This window comes from Pseudopodoces humilis, chromosome 10 (genome assembly GCF_049639895.1).
Source record: "Pseudopodoces humilis isolate 2021_Gansu_Grassland_sample_001 chromosome 10, ASM4963989v1, whole genome shotgun sequence".
NCBI classification, from domain to species: domain Eukaryota; kingdom Metazoa; phylum Chordata; class Aves; order Passeriformes; family Paridae; genus Pseudopodoces; species Pseudopodoces humilis.
In genome coordinates, this window is record NC_142209.1 from 9,253,814 (window position 1) to 9,272,961 (window position 19,148).

The 19,148-nt window shown below is 37.1% G+C and overlaps 1 protein-coding gene across 2 annotated transcripts; it reads right to left on the bottom strand.

The window, feature by feature from the left end:
• Nucleotides 1-1,373: 1,373 nt before the first annotated feature.
• On the bottom strand, nucleotides 1,374-17,512 carry ZBTB41 (zinc finger and BTB domain containing 41). 2 transcript variants are annotated; one of them, XM_014250829.2, is made up of 11 exons: nucleotides 17,408-17,512; nucleotides 15,530-16,765; nucleotides 14,172-14,379; nucleotides 13,393-13,462; nucleotides 10,889-11,036; nucleotides 10,076-10,205; nucleotides 9,396-9,491; nucleotides 8,775-8,881; nucleotides 7,275-7,380; nucleotides 6,059-6,147; nucleotides 1,374-5,313 (listed from the first exon to the last, which is right to left on the bottom strand). In XM_014250829.2, exons 2-11 carry the CDS (start codon nucleotides 16,650-16,652, stop codon nucleotides 4,670-4,672), a joined length of 2,721 nt encoding a protein of 906 aa, XP_014106304.1. In that variant the 5' UTR covers nucleotides 16,653-16,765; nucleotides 17,408-17,512; the 3' UTR covers nucleotides 1,374-4,669. The 2 variants fall into 2 exon arrangements, with proteins under 2 accessions (XP_014106304.1, XP_005520956.1); XM_005520899.3 differs by having other exon boundaries at nucleotides 15,530-16,733; nucleotides 17,408-17,482.
• Between the last annotated feature and the right edge of the window lie 1,636 nt (nucleotides 17,513-19,148).

The window sequence follows — 19,148 nt, forward strand, 5'->3', positions numbered from 1 at the left end:
CGAACTAAGCAAAACCAAGATTTTTTTTTTTTTGTAAATAAATTTAATTTACAAAATATTTTAAAGTCAAAAGTAGAATGAGACACACAAATCTGAAGAAAACACCGGCCTCATCTGCTTCTTTAATGAGCTTTGAAATTGAAAGACACAGAATACTGTGTTTTCATGCTGTCTAAAAATAAAAGGGGGCAGAAATCAAAGCTTAGTGCAAGCACCCCTGCAAGAAATCCTGTGAAGCACACAATGTTAAGACAAAAGAACCTTACTTTTCCATAGCAAACAAAATTACACATAGGACTGGGTACTTCCATATTTACAGTATACTTCCTAACTTTTCCTTAGAGCGAAGGATTTCCCCTAAAAAGACAATCTTAAAGACTTCCATTTAAAATACCAACCTGTACAGATCACATTTAAAACACATTATTTCAATATACCAGTGACAAAATATTGAGTTCTTTTCACTTTTTTCTTTCATATAAAAGGACCAACATTTAGCATGATCAAAATGGTAATGGAGGATTAAAAAAAAAACCTGTCATTTTTACCTTTAATCCATCAAAACCTTTTAAACCAAAACATTTCTAATGAACCATGAAAAAGACTCTTTTGGCCTTAAGCAAGGTGACCACCCTGCATTACATTCTGCCCTTCGATGCACATGATGAAGTAACCAAATATTTGGGAATTTGTGTCGTAGAGCAAGATCCCACAGAACAACAGTCACAAGGACCTGCAGATAAATGCACTCTGCTTCCCTTTAGCCTCAGGCATATGGGAAACCCACAGTCTGGATCAGGCATGCTTGTGTGCTCCACACAGAAAAATTTCACATATTTTTTACTGTTATCAGGGGAAAAAAAATCCTATTAATCTACATCAGAATTAATTCATAATTCTACATTCATGAACTCCTACACATTAGTTATTTTAAAAACTTGAGGGTCATTTATTCCTTAATAGTCCATAACATGTTTCATATTTGATCAAGCACACTGCAAGGTGACTCCTTTGAAGCGTTCTTCAGTTCTGGAGGCTCCTTGACATTTGTTATAAGGAAAGAAGCTCAGCTCTTTGATGACTCCAAGTATACCTTTTGTCATTGTAGACTGGCACGGCCCTTCTTTAGAAACAACTACTGGAATTATAATCCAGACTATAGTAGAGCTATAATTTTAAGGAAACCTCAGCCTTAAAGAAAAATATCTTCACCATTACAATTACTGATATTCAGCATGATAAGAAGCCATGAGGGATACACCTCTGTAAGAAAAGTGTCAGTGCTCAAAGAGGAAATTCCAATATAAATAAATAAACTGAACATAAAACACACTAAAATAATTAAAGGCAGTAACCCAGTCTACAACCAGAAATTTGTATAGCAAAAAAATATAGAATTTAATGTTTGAACAGAAGAAGTAAGTTCTCAGAACAACAGAGCAGTCTGGAATACCAGCATGGACTCCACTCTTCTTCCCAAAGGTCAGCATGCAGAAAAGACTTTTTGCAATCTGCCACTAAACACTCCTTAGAGATCTTTTTAAGAGATACGTGCTTCTTCCTTCTTTGGCAATAAACACTCAACTGATCTAGGGACTGCCAGATAAAACATTTATTGTAAATGCTCCCTCCACATCAACAGCACACATGCTCTCTGATAAGCACATATTAAAATGGGGAGAGCAGACACTAAGGAGTTCCAAAGCATGAGCTGAGGTGCAGACCTCTGCTCTTCGACCCCAGTCTCCCTAACAGGGACAATCTTCTATCAAGCAGAAACCAGATACTTTCACCTACCAGATGAAAAAATTTCCAGTCTATGAAAATTTACTTTGCCCACATATGAATTTTAAGTAGATGTAAAGCCATACAAATTATAGCTCATGATATAAAATAAAAACTATGTATCTAGCACATAAGCTTTCTTACTGTCTTTCACTGTCAACTGGCAATGATCCAGCCTGACCAGCAGGTACAAACACTAACTAGTAGGGTTATCTGCAAACAAATGAACACCAAAGAACTAGTAGGTAATTTTTTCCAGGAATGACTAGTAATTCTGGTCACCCAAACAGCAAAGAGCAAGCTCATTTTTCTGAAAAATGAGTCCTTTATAAGTCCATTTCTTGTTGGGCATGCACAAACATGGAGCCCTTTGAAAGTTATTGACCTTTATGTTTTCTAACTAAACAACTCAACTAGAGAAAAAAAGCCATTCTTCAGAATAGATATAAAAGGCACAATTATGAAAGAATTTTTTTAAAGGACATTATCAAGTATATATGCTCCAAATTCCATTTCAGTGTTTTCTTAGAGTGCCTTTCAAACAGACTGGACTTTAAAAGAAATAATTATTTACCAACCACTTCGAAACTACTGTTTTGTCAAAATCATACAATACTTATTTCTACTGTAGAACACAAAAGACAAGATATAACAAAGAATTAGGCTTTTAGTCTGAGCACTGCACTGACACCACTGATTGAGTTACTTTCAACAGTTCAATTACAAATAGAAATTACAGTAGAAATCATGTTTCATGTGCACATGAATAGTATGAATATGATACACACATGTAGACTTGAAAACTACACATAAACCAGCCATTTTGAAGCCATGGAGTGTAAAGGTGACAGAAATAGTTTTATTTTGAAAGGAGATGAAAGATGGAATTAGAAAGCAGGAAGGGTAGTACTTGATAGTGTCCTTTCAGACGGTGGCATTCAATGGCCTTGTTATTGCTGTGTATTTGCTAGTCTTCAGCTTCTTCCCAGATCTATTTACAGCATGTCAGTCTGAACATTCCCAGAGCACAGCTCTAAATTTTACTTTAGAGATACAAACATAGAACAGTTAAACATACGTAGTCCTGTTTTAGAAACTGAACTTTTAAAGTTTAGGACTTCTATTGTGCTTCTTTGGCTAAGTCCTATTTAAATATTGGTAACATTTAAAGTTCTATAGCTCTGCCACTATTTAACAGCTAACAGAAATCTTTGGTGTGCTTAGGTTAAGAATCCACTAGGGTACAAGCTTCAAAATATAAACATTCAGGCAGTTCTGGCCCCTCTCCTGCAAACTGCTTAACACTGAAGCAGATGATTAATAGAATCTAACACCAAAGTATCTGAATACAGTCTCAAATGATCTGTGCCTCTTTAGAGTTTGTAGAACTGTGATAAGAGAGTCATCACAGCTCCCTTGTGCTCAGGTCATTGAATAAATTTAATAGTTAAAACAATACACATAAATCCAGCTTCCTATTTTAAAGATTCTTTGAGATAATAATTTAAGAATAGGGAAAACTGTGGGAAAATTTCAATCTTAATTCTCATTTTAGTAAAATGGGATTTTTATGCAATTTTTGTGAGGAATTACGAAGATTATAAAATTACTTCAGATACTTTCTTTGGCATCATATTCACCAAACAAACACAGAATAATTGTTTTTAAAGTAGACTTAAAAGAGAAAACTTGATGAGGTTAAACTATACTAGATTTCATGGTGACACCAGACTTGTAATTCCAAACAGGTTTTTTTGAAAAAACTCTTATGTCTAGTAAAGAAAGAGCTAAAAATTAAAATTAGACATAAAATAGTCTCAAGAATTTAACTTTGGTTTATAAACACAGTAGTACAAGAAAGTGAGAAACAAAATAATTAGCAACTCACGAGAGATTCATAATTACTGATTTTTTTTTTTTTAATAGAAATCAAGAACTGTTCTGGAACAGTCTTTAAATTTCTCTGCTATCAGATAATCTGAAAATGGGCACATTAATGTGGGACCCTGATATCATTTATGCTCTAGCAAGGGTCAGCCATGTTAATCCTTTGTGACTGTTCATGGATTAAAATGACCTTGCAAATACTCCCATTTCTTTTGAAGTTAGAGTGTGGGGTACACTTTAGAAGACAAAGGAGATTGAAAAAGCAAGAAAAAAATGCATCTTAAATTTATATGTAATACTAAGTGTAGAAAATTAGACCATACCATTGTCTAGCTCTTCCCATATTCAATATTCGAGATGAAAGAAGAACTAAGAGGCCAAATTTAGGCAGCCTAATTGTACTCAGGGGGATCATCGAACACCTTGTTTAGTGTCTTCATAAAGTATCATAAATCACTTTTCAGAAGAACCTAGTGCCTGTGTTCACTGGCTAGGCTCCAGAGTCCAGCCACCTATAAAACCCTCTGAAAATGCCTCAGGTTCGAGGAAATTATATATTAATTTCTGCATGAAGCATAATTCAAAATTTGTGTTTCATAGCCCTGCCTGCCCTTTTCATGAATTTTAAATAGTCCTTATTTTAGAATGCTTTCTATTCCACTTAAAACATTAGCTCAAAGTCAGATGCAGAAAGGCAATCAATTTTTTAAATTAATAGCCAGATATGTAATTACATTTTCAGCCACTATCCTTAAAAGATATTTCAGAGCATTATTTTTAAAAGACCATCTATAAGATTTTTAAAAACTCTTAAAGAAACACTCATATGCATCAAAATGTGCCTAAATGTTCAAATATCATGTAAACAAACTTTTTTCCCAAAATTATGCAGAAGACTTAATGAGTCCAAATAAAATATAAAATATAAATCTTAGTTGCCATATCAGCCTTTTGGTGGCTGATGGCTTAGTAAATTCGGTGGAATGTTATGGTCTGATCATGAATGTTCGTTGTTTGAAATATTCTGTACAGTTGGAGTTGTATCTAGCCCCAGTAAAGTTCCAAGATATGACTGGTCTCTAGGATCCAGCATTTGCTCAGGCCTTACAGGATGAACAATATTTGCAGGCTGTGGAGTCAAGGTGTATTTCTCGAGGAAGGAGAGCTCTGTTTCTCGCTGATAATCTGGCTGCTCTGGCTGCGGGGGAAGGATGCCATGGGACTGAGAGCCGTGCTGCACCAGCTCTGCCTGGGGGTCTGGCATGGGAACAGGGACCAGAGTCACAGGCACACACACTTCTGGGGATACATTCTGCAGCAAAGTTTTGGCTTCTGATTCATATGCTTTGGATTGTTCGACATACTGTTTAGCCTCAGTTTGGTAAACTTTGTTATCAGAGGTGTACTGCACTGGTAAGGAGACTAGCTTTTCTTCTGGAGAAGATGCCAATGCCTCTTCTGCAGCCTTAGATCCATGAACGTGATCAATATGATACTTCAGCTTGTCTTTTCGTTTAAATGTTGCATTGCAGTGTTGGCAGTTAAAAGGTCGAGCATCTGAATGAATAACCATGTGTTTGGTTAATGTCTTCTTAATTCTGAAAGACTGGTTACAGATCTGACATTTGTAGGGCTTCTCACCTGTAAAGGCAGAGAAGTAACCATTAGTTATTCTGAGTTAGCATCCAATCACACATAAATACGTGAATACCTTCCATGGATTATGACAACAGGACCTACATCAATTTTACTGAAAACAAAAAAAGTTTAGCATCTATTCTGGAATCAAGAGAGTCATCAGGAATTTGTTTAGAAGTTATACTGGCATACTCTTCTCCTTACATACAATTCTCTCAATACCCTGGGCATATGTTAGAATGCAACCAAAATTAAAAAGCTGTATTTTAACTGTTACAATACTGAGATTAAATGACGTCAGTTTGTACACCTATACATTTCAAAAGACAATGATTTTCCTAAACACAAGGCAGAAAAAGCAAAGTCAAACAGGAAGGACATAATCCTTTCAAGAGGGAGTTCACTCCTTGTTTAGATTACCACTTGAAATGCAGTAATCTCTGGAGCACAGAAACATTTAGAAGGTCTGGGCAAATTTGGCAAGAACACACATACCAGTGAACTAAAGGAGGAGGTGCAAAAAGTGTCCCACAAATCTGAGCTGAGATTATCAGTATTCCAGCTAAACAATCATAATACAGTATTCAGGAATAGCCAATATATGGGAATTAATAAAATCTTGCTGCTTTCTCCTACACATCCTGAATGCTTCACAACCATAATGAATAAAATAATTGAATCAATAGTGATGCATAAAAATACATTCCTACGTGTTTTGTGGTTTAGTTGGGGTTTATTTTCTTCTTACCTGAATGTGTCCTAAAATGCATTTCCAAACTTGATTTCCCTTTAAAAACTTTCTTACAGACTTCACACTGATGAAAAGTTGCTTTATATCTTTAAAGAAAAAAAAGACATTTCATGGTTTGGTTTTTTTTTGTAACCAACTAACAGTAAAGTTATGCTCACAGTCCTTTCTGGAATCTTTAACTGCAAAATAGCTAAATACGAAACTTTCCAAATTTCCTCATTTTTGTTCCTGTTTCCTATTACATATTCCTATTTTACATATTACATATTCCTATTTCCTATTCCTATTATAGGAATATTTCCTATTCCTTATTATTGCCTTATGTTCCTATTTCCTATCTACATACAAATAAGGTCAATTAGATTATTTTCAATATTCAGTTTTATTCTCTGTTGGGATGGCACTTAAGTATTCAAGGAACAAAAACCACTAAAACTTCTTATTTAACCCCCAAAATCTCCTTAAGTAACGTTTTTTTGCCAACACCCACAAGAAGCTTTTACTTTGACAGAATCAGGCCATAAATAAGATTCTAGGAATGGTAGAATTTCTAGGTAGGCTACTGCCTACCAAGGGAAAAAGCCAGAATAAGCACTGTACTGTACTTTTAAGTCAGACATCTTTAATGGCTCCTACACAACACCAACGAGTACTAACAGCTAAAACATATCATTTGAAAAACAACCAGAGCAGTTTTTCAAACAAATTTCAAATCTCTGAGAGGTTTACTTTTAGAGCTCAAGAGTTTTAAAACCCTATTGCATTTTCAAGTTAGAGACACAATTCAGGTTCCAAAGTTTTACCTCCTTTCAGAGCCATTAATCTGCTGCCACTGCCTAAAACACCTTAAATGTGCGATAATTCTCCCAGTGCTTACATGATGACTAATAATTTAGTTTTAATTAGTCTGCAATAAGAATATTACAGGAAACCATCAATTAAGAACAACACTGAGATAGATAATTGACAGATTAAAATCTGATCCTTTTAAATGCTTTTATTTACTTAACTGTGCTACAAAGGAAATACCTATCTTAAATTGTGGAGGCAATTTTCTGACATTCCCTTCAAACTCCAATTATATCTCTATGAAGACTGAGGTACAGGCATGACAAAGACACAGATTAGCAGAATTCTGCTCATACATGCAAGTCCCAACAAAATCAGTTACACTACAGAAACATTTATGCTGCTGTAAAAACTTCACACTTACTTCTGCCAAACTTTTTCTCCTAGATGAACACTTTTATAATGAACAGTAAGGTGATCTCGACGGCCAAAACATTTTCCACATTCCTCACACTGATGTGCTTTTTCACCTACAAGGGCAAAAATTCAATAAATCTTGTTTAAGTATTTTTGGAACTTATTAAATGTCTATGACCTATAACCATGTTTCCAAAGTTCAGTCAATCAAGTTCTTCCACACCTCACTTGGAGAAGGATTCTCTCTTATTAAAGAAGAAAATTTAGGAAGCATGGTGGCTCTCTCAGAGTAAGGAATTGCTATATAGGACTAGTCCACATCATTCCTACAAAGAACTTTGTGCTCCAAGTCAAGAGGCACTTCCCCAAATGCTCACTGCATGGGAGGTACAAATGAATGACTGGGAATGTACTTTCTTCATTATGACCTGAAATGTGGTACCTTCAATAATTCAGCTGTTTTAAAGAGAAGCTTATTGAAACATACCAATTATTTTCAGCTACTAATTTGTACAGTTTAAAATTACACCTCAGTATTTATCATTTTAATCATCCTAATAGACATAGTTACCTTTTTCTTTTATGATGTTGTTTAAAAGTATCTTGATGCTTTTTAGTCATCTTGAGATCTTCCACAAAGTGGCAGAATATTTCTTCTCATGTAAATAGGGGTGTGGACAGTCAAATAATGTAACTTTCTAGAGGGTGAAAAGCAAATAGAGCAGAAAAGAGGATTTTTTTTTTTTTCATAATTTGATCTTTCAAAGATTTCTTTATTTCATAGCAGACATGTTTTCAAACACCAGGAAAGAAGCTGTCTTTCACATTAAGACTCAGGAAGTTTAGACTCTGATCACTTTCATAGTTCCATGCTGCCTAGAAAGTATTTTGCCTCCTAGAAGGTCGCATTTCTTCTGGATCCTGCTGTGAAAAAGTCACTGGTAAATCTTTGCTTTTCCTATACATTTGATAACTTTTCTGCTCTTAGTGCAACATATTTTTTTTCTTCCTCCTGATCATCCCCATCTGTACATAGGACTGATTCCTTCAGCCTTCCTTTCCTCTTTCCCATAAGGAAGACTTCAGAAACACCTCTCTGATGTTCTTACATTGAAGTGATCAGTGTACAAACTTTGACAGAGACTCTGACAGCTTCTTCTGTGTTGTGGCAATGTTTCACACAATTGCTATTAAAAGAAAGAAATCATTAAAAAATCCTCCTTTTTCACTTTTGCTTTTTGTATTTATGATTCTTAAAGCAATTATTCGTTACATGTTTTTGACTGTCCCTCAACTTTCTATGGTATCACAGAGGGAATGTTTGGCTTTTAAACCTTTAGAAACAGGTAAGATTAACTCTACTTTAGTAGACCTTTAAGAGTGGCAGGAACTTTTATCAGGCCTAAAACACTGCATGTACTGAAAAAAAAAAAAACATAATTAACTTTTTATGTGGTTTTATTTCAAAATAGTAATTGTGAAGCCAATTTCCAAAGAAAATACTTACCTGAATGTATTTTTTTGTGTTTTGTCAGATGGTCATGCCGAATAAACGTTTTCCCACATTCTTCACATTCATATCTCTTGTCATCATGATGCACTCTTAGATGAAGTCTGCATATTTAGTCATAAACATGACCATAAAATGCAATTTTGTTAACATAATCTGTACTTCTAATTCAATGCAAAATAGCAAAAAATTCAGTCTAATGTTTCACCTAAGTATCAGGAAGTAACTTTCAGCTGAGGTGCACCTGAATTGTTCTTAGAAAGCAAGAGAGAACTGAGCTGAACTCTCTTATGTGAAATTAATTTAGTGGGATATTTTAGTCCTCTGCTTATTTTCTCTCTGAATAACAAAAGTTATTACACGTTTTACATGTGCAAAAAACTCAACTTTGAGAAAAGATTTTAGGAGATTTTGTTTAAGTCGCTAATGTATTAAAAATTAAATGAATTCTCACAGATTAGTAATATATTTTTAATATTGGAAGATCTTTAGAACATTTCCTAATACTCTCAGAGGTAGAGTACATCAAACACATACTAAGAATTATGTCAATAACATGAGTGTGTTTATATCACCAAATAAGCAAAACACTTTAGCTTGTTTAATAAAAATCTATACCTGTAAGAGCTTCCATGACGAAAACTCTGCCCACAAATACTGCAAAGATGAGGCTTCTCTCCACTGTGAATTCTCAGATGTTCTTTCAAAGTTGTTCTGTTTAACAAAGCCAGTAAAATTTAATTTTAAGCAATGTCCCTGACACTTTAAAGTGAAGCATACTATCATTTTCTCAATTTCTTTTATTGTGATGGATCACAATATATCCAAATGACTGTATAATCTCAGATATGCACAATGACACATGCATTCAAAGACAGTCTTGCAACCTATTTACTGAACCAACTGGGTCTAGAAACAGTTACCAAGAAAGAAATAAAACACTGCCCCAAAGTAAATTCGGAAACATACATTAAAAACAACATCTTTTCCAAAAAACTGCAAGATGTTTTTGCACAACAGAGAAACTTAAGTTTCTTAACAGTAGGAAACTTAAGTGAAGTGAATGAGAGGTAAGACTTTCTTAATATATATGAACTTCATAATTCACTACCTAGAGGTGTCACCCTTAATTTTAGAGGTGATCAGAAAATCCCATGCTATCTGTGGCTCTGACACTACCTTTTAATACACTAATGCTCTGAAATGCTCTCATTTGTGTTAAGAACTCCAAGCATATTCAACAGCAATCTAAGTATGCTAAATGCTGCTGAAGTTCAAGTAGTCAGCCAAGTCCTTACCGTTCCCTGACGGATTTCCCACAGATGAAACACGTCCATTTTCTCTTTCCCCCATGAGTACATTCTATGTGGCGTTTCAGATTCCCTGTGTCATTAAACTGGCGGCCACAAATATCGCAAGGAAAAGGCCCTACAGGGAGACAGACACACAGAGGAAGACTGACCATCAGCTAAACTAAACAAGCCCAGACCTTTGAAAACTCTCATCAATTTACAAGGCAGAAGTTTTGTTTAACAAATATTCATCTTTAGTACAGTCAGCATATTTTAGTTAGATTTTGAGAGCTTTCTGCTAAGTTACTTCTAAGATCTTGCATTTTGGCAAATTTCATGACTGTAAAGCAAAAATTTAGAACTCATAGTCAAAAGCAATTAAGCCCACTTAGACCACCTGAAAGAAAAAATTCTTATCACCCATCTAGCTCCTACCCATCAGAAATAATCAGTAGTATAAAAAAGTCTGCAGAATACTTCAGGAGGAAAGGAAAAGGTCTTTTGAAAACTTCAGGAAGAATCTGACTCCCTAGCTGAGAATCAATTCTGTGCTAAAAAGTTGTAAACCAAACTAACCTTAATTCTTCTTCCTCCCCAAAATTCTGACTTTTTTTGGGTATAAGATAATGCCTCAAAAAGACAGCTGAACACAAAAGTAAAAACCTAACCAACAAAAAAACCCTTAAACAACTCTCCCCCAAAAGTGAAGAGAGAATTGTAAAAGGAGGTGGGGTGGAAACCAGCCTCCAGGACATAAAATGGTGAGGGAATGTTTTACTTTAAATCTAGTGTTTACATGTCAGAAGGAGGTTTCTATACCGAGATGGAATTTTTCTTGATGTTTCAGTCTTGCAAACCGGGATTTAAAATGCTCTTCACAGTAGGTACATTTGAAGGGCTTATCCTGAGAATGAAGGATCATATGCTCTTCTAAGTGAGGTCTTCGAGTAAAAGATTTTTTACAAATCTGAAATGATAACACATTTTGTCAAAGATACATCAGTTATAACAAGATTCTTTTCCTATTCATAAACTCATAACAGTTTATTTCATCTGCTCTCTATGCCAATGTAAGATTAAACAGGTATTCTTCAGAAACCTACTCTATGCCAGTATGTAAAGCAGTGGAGTCAAAATCAAAACCAACCTGTGCTCTACATAAACCATAGTGGACTGTACTGTATAGATTAGGATGCAGATCCATGGCAGCCTAAATCAACTACTGGCAACTCCTGCATGCAGTTACATGTTCCTCCCCAGTCCATCTTTCTGACTCCAGCACTTCCCAGACTCTCTTCCTACAGTGTTTCAACACAATAACTCAGCAGAAAATAACCCAATGGAAAAAAACAAATAGATTTGGCTTGGTTTTGGATGCTGAAACAGTTTAGCTGGACTGTAATAAAAGTCACTCTAGTATAAGCTACTGTAGAACCAGAGTCATACATGTTCCTTTATTTCCTCTGCGAAATTCTCTGACAGCAGATATTAAAGAAAAAATGCCAGTATCAATGAAAAAATGTAACTCAAATACATTTTAGAACTACATGACCATCACAAGCCTAAAAACATGTGTGCTTTTTAGTACTGCTTTCAGATTAACCAAAACCTAAATGTTCAAGAATTATTAGTAGTGACTTAAGTAAGCACACAGTACAATTATGGAACTGAATCCACAGCTCAAATTTAGGCATTTAAACCAGATATTACAATTTATCATCAGGGTCCTATGCTTCAACATAAATCAACAGAGTACTCACATATTTCCCTGTGAGACTCCTGCTGCTGTTTATGACAGCTCAGCTGAGTGCTACAACTCCCGGACATTAACTCCTGCAATCAGCTTCTCAGAGCACACATGAATATAGAAATCAAAACCAGCAGCTTTATTTGTTTAAAAAATCAATAATGTTAAATACAGGTGTAAGAAAATCACATATTTGTACAAAGTATAATAGCCCTCTTGCTTTTCCTTACTATTAACATATATTGTTTGTGTAAATTTGCTCATCTTCCTCAAGGATTAAAATATGGTCAGCAAATTCTGTTGTTTACAAACAGATTACAGCATAAACCAACAACCTTAGTGAACCGAGTAGCTTAACATCTGTGGCACCTTTGCCCTCAGAAGACACCACACAAACTGAAAATAAAGCACAGCCCCCAAGGGTCCTATTCAATGTCCAGCTGCTGTAAAAGTTGGAATTCTACCTGCTTTTAATTCAAGTCCATTTTCAATGCACATGAGCTGTAAAGGAGCAGCAGCTCACTTCTTTAAAAATTTCTACTTGCAATTTTCAATTTAAAATTGAACCCATATACCAGGAAGTGGAGTTTATCAAATCACTCATCTGGTAACACACTTTCACCAGAATTAATGTCAACAATGTTGCACAATTGATTCCAACCACTAAAATGTTTCTTATCTAGTAACAAACAGAAACTGTAACACATTCCCACAATACAACTTCACCTGGAAGATAACACCCTTTGATGAACCATGTAATAACCTTGAACCATAATCCCCACCAGCTGCACAATGAACAATACAAATTCCTACAGCTGATATCTCCCAACATCCTACTATATGTTTACAAGTGAAAGTTCCAAAACAAAGCAAGGTTTGAAATTATGTTACAGCCCCTAATTTTACAGACATACGGCAGCAGACAGCAGCTTGCATAAATGAAACAGCTGCCCTAAAAAACAAAAAGGAAACCAATTTCCTTAAAAAAAAAGAAACAACAACAAAATCCCACATCTGAAATCTTAAAACATTATTTGGTAGCATACATATAGAGAATGGAAACTCTACAAACTCCTTTTAAGAGGAGATGTAGTTTCACACATATACCTTTCCCAGGGAAAATCAATTCTGTGATTATACAACTAGAGATAAATTTAGTACAAATTTACAACTCTGATGACTTGCACATGAAATTAAATGAGAAAGTGTTTAATATTTAACATATACTTTCCTCACAATTGAGAGATCCCTCCTATAACAGTATACTTTACGGTCAATGCTTGATGTGTGTAATTAACAGGAGAGTAAATACTGTTTTTAAAGCATTCACTAGTCTATTAATCTGCAAACTGATGTATTTGAAGAAATACTTTAACTATTTTAGAATTCAAATTGGAATTATTTATCTGACCAGAGGCCATACATATAGAAAAAGTTCAGTCCTTAAATCAGCAGCTAGAGGAAATGTATCCCTTAGAAAACTTTCTGAGATTTCACAGCATACACCAGATTTTCATTAAAGTTCACAGAAGGTAAACTCTGTATGAAAAAACAAAAGTACTGAAGGATTACTTACATCACATTTCCAACCTTCACTCTTTGTCTTCTTGATAGAAAGAAATTCTTGTACATTCTCTGGATGAAACCTAGGAGAAAGACAGAAGCTGAAAGCAGTCATGGCTTTCCAAGATGAAAATAATCCAAATACTAAATATCTATTTCTAAGCTTTATATGTCATAGAAGTTCATCACCACACTGGCAGAACAGAATACTGATGCTAAAACAATTTTAATGACACAATTATCTGGAAAGAAGTGTTGACTATGGACTCCTGTAGAACCTCACACAACATTGGATAAGACAGAAGGCAACTTCAACTTACAGATGTTTACAAAGAAAAAAAGAAAAAAAGCAGTATGTAAATAAGAATACCTTATAATTAGACCTGTCATAAATTATTTATCTAAAAGAATCTACACAGGAATGGTTTAGACATCTACTATTATCAACAGTAAAGCACTGATATATAGAACTAAAGAAGGTATTTTACTCTGCCTTCAAATCAAAAGCAGTACAGGTAATTTTTAAGTCTGATGTGTTCTGACTGTGCAAGCTCATCTGAAAGATTCTAAAATTTATAATAAAAACTTTTGGCAGAACCATAGAAACACTATTTCTTACAGCAGATTAAGTGATACTGATAATCCCCATGCCCTTTGAAAAGGCAGTTATTTGAAATAGTTATAAAAATAATGCAGAATATGCTGTGTTTATATATATATGCTTATCTTCACTTATTTTAAAATGAAAAAAATGCTTCTTCAGAAATACCAGACACATTATGTCATACTTGCCTCTTCACGTGCTTCGCTAAGGTCTTTTTGCTTGCATGCAGCTTATTGCAGTAGGGACATTTGTGTTCCTTCTTATGGAAGTCAGTGTCACTGGAGTGTTTCTTTCTGTGCACTGTCAGGTTGGACTTGGTTGAGTAGCGCTGGTGACAAATATCACATTCAAAAGGCTTCTCACCTGTGTGGACGCGTGTGTGGCTCTCATATTTGCCTGGACAACAAAGTCAAATCTGTTAGCATGATCTGTAAAAGCTATTACCTGCAATAGGCATGTTTGGGGCTTGTTCTATAATCTCTCTCACATGTAGTCAAGCTCTAAATACCCTCCACATGCATCTGAAGGTTCTTACTGGCTTACAGCACTAAAAATTGCCCAGTGCTCACCTATGTGTTTGATCCAAGGTCCCTCCAAACACTTCCATCTTCCTATAAGTCTGTGCGAGGGTTACAAGTCACTCTTGTTCAACCTCACAGCAGTCTCTTCTTAAATACTGCACATTACACTGAGCATAAGTACCTCTGCAGAATGGGGAACAGCCTCACAAAAAACTGGTAATCTTAAGGTACTTTAAAATACCAGAAAACTGAATGAAACATACAAACCCTCGTATATTATCTGTATTTGGGACCCAACATACTACCAGAAACAAAAATTATACTCTCTCATTTCTTTCACATGGCTTGTATTCCCTCTTCTGTTTGCCACTTTTTTCTGAGGACAAAATTCTGTCCTGTGGATAAATCTACCTCAAGTCAATAGCAGCCTCTCTGCTTTGTCCTAGATTTTTTTTTTTTCTGTAGAACATACATGTATGCTGCTGTATAGTACTGTAAATTTATGAACTTCTGCAGCTCATAAATTTAACATATAAGTCAACTGTCCATTGTAATACAAGCTTATAAGGAAATACTTTATGTATCACTTGTTTTAATGTGTGCTTGTCATGGATTTTTTGAGCACTGAACTAGAATTGTAAGTTATGAAAGTGTAAAGACAAAAGGGCTTCCAATGTGTGCTGAAACAAAACGTACCATTCCAACCCTAAATACTCACAGGCCATTTATTTCTGCACAGTAGCTGTGCTTTTACATACTGTGCTAACAATCAGAATCTAGAGCAGTGGAAGAGAAATAAATGTAGTATTTGCAGATTTTTAAAATAATGTGCTCAGATAATTTATTGAAACTATTTAGCACCACAGACATAACAACTTAATACACTTCAAGAAAATAGCAGCCCACTGGATCAGTGAGATGATCCAGAAATTCTTATATCCGCTCTCCAGGACAGAGAAAAAGCTTGGTTTATTTCCCACACAAACAGCACCACCATGAACAAGATCAACCTAACTCGCTCTTACCTATTCGATCAAACTTTTTGTCACACTTGGGACACTGCAGTAGTTTTTTGCTACTGCTCTGAATGATGACTGGAGCTAAGCCTTCAGGAATATTCCCCATTGAGTCAACTGCCTCAGAACCCTCTTCAGCATCATTCTGTTCCTTTTCGCTTTGTTCTTCAGATTCTGAATCTTCACCTGACATTTCCTCTTCCTGACCATCTTCATCCGCATTGCACTCACTTTCACTGTCTTCAAATTCACTTTTCTCAGATGTCTCCTTGTCAGAACTGACTTTTTCCAAATTGCTGTCAGAGGCATCACTGCTTTCATTGTCACTAATATCAAATTTAGCTGGACATTTACGGCTTCTCGTGGAGCGTCTAGTGGAAAAGCTGGCCTTCTCAACCATTTTTAACCCATGCTTTCGTTCCAGGGAAAGGGGTCGGTGGGCTTTAGCCAAATGATTTTCTAAGGACTTCTTGTAGCAGAAACTTCGACCACAAAAAGTGCACTGATGACTATTTAAAAGTTTACCTGTCAGTTCATTGAGTGTTTCTACTGGTGTAGGTGTATCAATTACCACATCAGTCTGTACACTGGAAACACTTTCATTATTTAGTAACTTCACTGCATCTATGATATCTAAAAACTTTGCTGCTTCTAGCACTAATGGAATTTCATTTTTATACACAAAAAACTCAGAAGTGTAAAGAAACTCAAGCAAATGTTGGAAGACAGAATGAGTTACATGATCTAATGTGACAACATCGGTGCTTGGATTTTTGCTCAAACAGGCATGAAAATAACTACTCCCAACAGCCACAACAACTTTGTGAGCATTAAATTCTTTTCCTTCTACAATTATGAGTAGATCACAAAATGATGGATGTTTCTGTCTATCATCATTTAAGTATTTAAGTAGATTTTTGTTATATTGCAATGAGCTTAGGAGCTTTCTTTGTTCTCGTGATGGTGGAAGTTCTTGGGACGATTTGAGCTGATCTGCAGGAGCTACTTCTGCAGACTTGGAGACAATTTCTTGTGCACAGTCCACTACAAGAATCTGTTCTGAAGTATCTTTCTCATGGCCAAGACGAACCTTTTCATTTAGAGTTGCAGCGAGCCGTCTCCTTTTCTTCATTGCAAAAGCGCAACTTCAGGATCAGGAGCTTCATAGGTGACTAGTAAAGAATTCCCGTTAAGACTTGGTTCTGCTCCAGACCTTAAGAAAATATGCAACAGTAATTTCATACTCTGCAAAAGAATTATGATAAAAATTACTCTTAGCACTTAAACATTTCATCAATTTTTAATAATGCTTTCTATATTTCACTGTTAGTTTTATGCATCTGCATAACTGAGGCTTTTATTAAATCGTTAAAAGCTGTTTGCGTCGCAGACCACGGCATAACCTGCTGCGAGCCAATGAGCAGACACCGCCTATTATTAGCTCTAAGGCGGCGGCCGGGCTGGCTACGCTCGGTTCCCGGCGGCATTTAGCCTGCGCCCCACTCCGGGACGGGCGTGTACTGTTGTTATTATTACACCGAGGCTCGGTCTCTTTCCGTTTCACCTCAACAGGGCAAAGCAACTCCAGCTGCTCTTCGGGACTGGTCGGGCCGGATCCGCCCGGCGCCCGCCGGGGCCGTCTGGCCCGGCCCTGCCGCGCCTGTCCCCGCCGAGCGCCCGCGCTGCCCCCGCCCAGCCCGCGGACCCTGGGACGGTGCCTTTGTCCCCTGCCGAGGGCAGGGTGGGGCCCCAAGCGGGATTAGCAGCACCGAGCGGGGGGGCACCGAGGACGCCGCGGCCCCGCGGTGCTTAAAATGGCCGCGCCCGCCCCCCTGTTCCGTCCCGTCCCGTCCCGCTCCCCGGCGCGGCCCCGTCCGTCCGTCGCACCTGCGCGGTACCGGGTGCCCCCCGGGGCCGCTCCGCCGCCCACCGCTGGTGGCCCCGGTCCGGCCCCGCGCCCGCCGCTTCCGGGCCCGCCGCCCGCGTCAGCGGGGTCACGGCGGAGCTTCCGAGCGGGGCGGGGCGCGGCGGCTGCGCGGGCGGGACCGGGGTCATGAGGGGCCGCACCCTGACAGGGCCTAGTGCCGAAACGCGGCCCGCAGGGTGAAAATAGCGGGCAAGAGCTAGGAGAGCTTGCTCGAACAGCGCCGACGATTCGGGACAGCCGAGCTGCCGCCGGCTCTGCGCCAGGATACCCCGCTGAGGCTGTCTGCTGCTTTGAAGTAGTACCCATAGGAACTTGAGAAATGCCCGGGTTTCGTGCTTCCTGTAGTTATTTTCAATAATACGAGTTTTAATTTGTTTGGTTTTTTTTTGAGTATTTTGAAGTACTTGATATGAAATTCCCACTTTCCGAACTTCCCGGGTGGGAAAAGGAGCAGCCCCAGAGGAGCCTCTCGGCTCGCTGGACGCGCTTGGGCTGCAGCTGCTCAGCGTATCGAGAGCACTGCCTTCTGTTCCTTCCAGCTCCATCTCGCCTCTCTCCCCCAAGATAACCAATTGCCAGTGACCATGTGACACCGAAAATGAGCTTGTTTTCCTGACAGCCTTAAAGAAGGATTAATGCAGGATTAAACTTTATTCCACGACATGCATTCTGTATTTATGATGCGTAAATAGATACTGAACAAAGTGTGACTCGAAGGTCTTGCATTTTTAAATAAAAATACTAATTGTTCTTAAATTGTTAAATTTGTTAAATTGTTAAAATTGTTAAATTCTTCTGAGTGTTGCTGTACTTCCTGTACTCACAGTCCTGCAGTTTCCTTGAGGTCTACAAATATTTAACTTCGGCTTTGAGTTTTTTTGTTTTGTTTTGTTTTTTCCATTTTTAATACTATATTACAGTTAAATTAATTCAATAGCAAACTGTTTCAAGTAATATTCTAAGTGGTATCAGTTTTTTTATTCAGTTATTCTATAGTGAAACTAAAGCATAAACCTTAAAAAGTTTTGGATTTTAGAAAAGTCAGAGTTTTTTAATTAAGACCTGGCATTACTGGAATTTCTATCTAAAACAAACAGAGGGACCATGCTAAAACCAAGGGCAAATGGAGAGGTCTTATCAAAGCTAGATGTAGACACTGACTCAGTTGAGCTTAAGAAAGAAAATAGAAAACCTATAAAGACAATAGTAAATCAAAAAGGCTCACTAAAACAATAAACTAGGAGCCCAGACAGATGCCCATCTGGCCCATTTGTCATCTTACTCTGAAAGGTAGGAAAGGTCAAGATGCATTCTGGTCTCCCTTTCAGGACCCCTACTCATAAAAAGACCACCGACTTATTTCAAATAACAAACCACGCATGGTTTTTTCCTCATTAGCATGAGAAGCAGAGCGTGGGTGGTAACTGAGCTATGAATATGTATTTGTATTCAATACTTTTGTAAATAAAAGCCTGTAATCACGGTAGCCGGGGCCGCGTGCATATTAGGGATGACCCAGCACCAGTCCAGCCTGAATAAACATACCCCTTCTAATTAAAACAATTAGAGAGTCTTTGTCTGTCTCAGTTGGATATTGATACTAGATCGTATCCATATTTTGGTAGATCAAAACAACAGTGTCAATAAAAATAGAGCAATCAAGATTACTTTGGTTTTCTTGCACTGAAAATAAAAATCTAC

What these genes read in the sequence shown, in the direction of transcription:
- ZBTB41 (XM_014250829.2), bottom strand. Translation starts at nt 16,652, where the DNA reads ATGAAGAAAAGGAGACGGCTCGCTGCAACTCTAAATGAAAAGGTTCGT. An exon ending in GGGAAATCCGTCAGGGAACG is followed by an intron (nt 9,492 to 10,075) that starts GTAAGGACTTGG and finishes TTTGTTAAACAG; the next exon opens with AACAACTTTGAAAGAACATC. An exon ending in CGTCATGGAAGCTCTTACAG is followed by an intron (nt 8,882 to 9,395) that starts GTATAGATTTTT and finishes CTAAATATGCAG; the next exon opens with ACTTCATCTAAGAGTGCATC.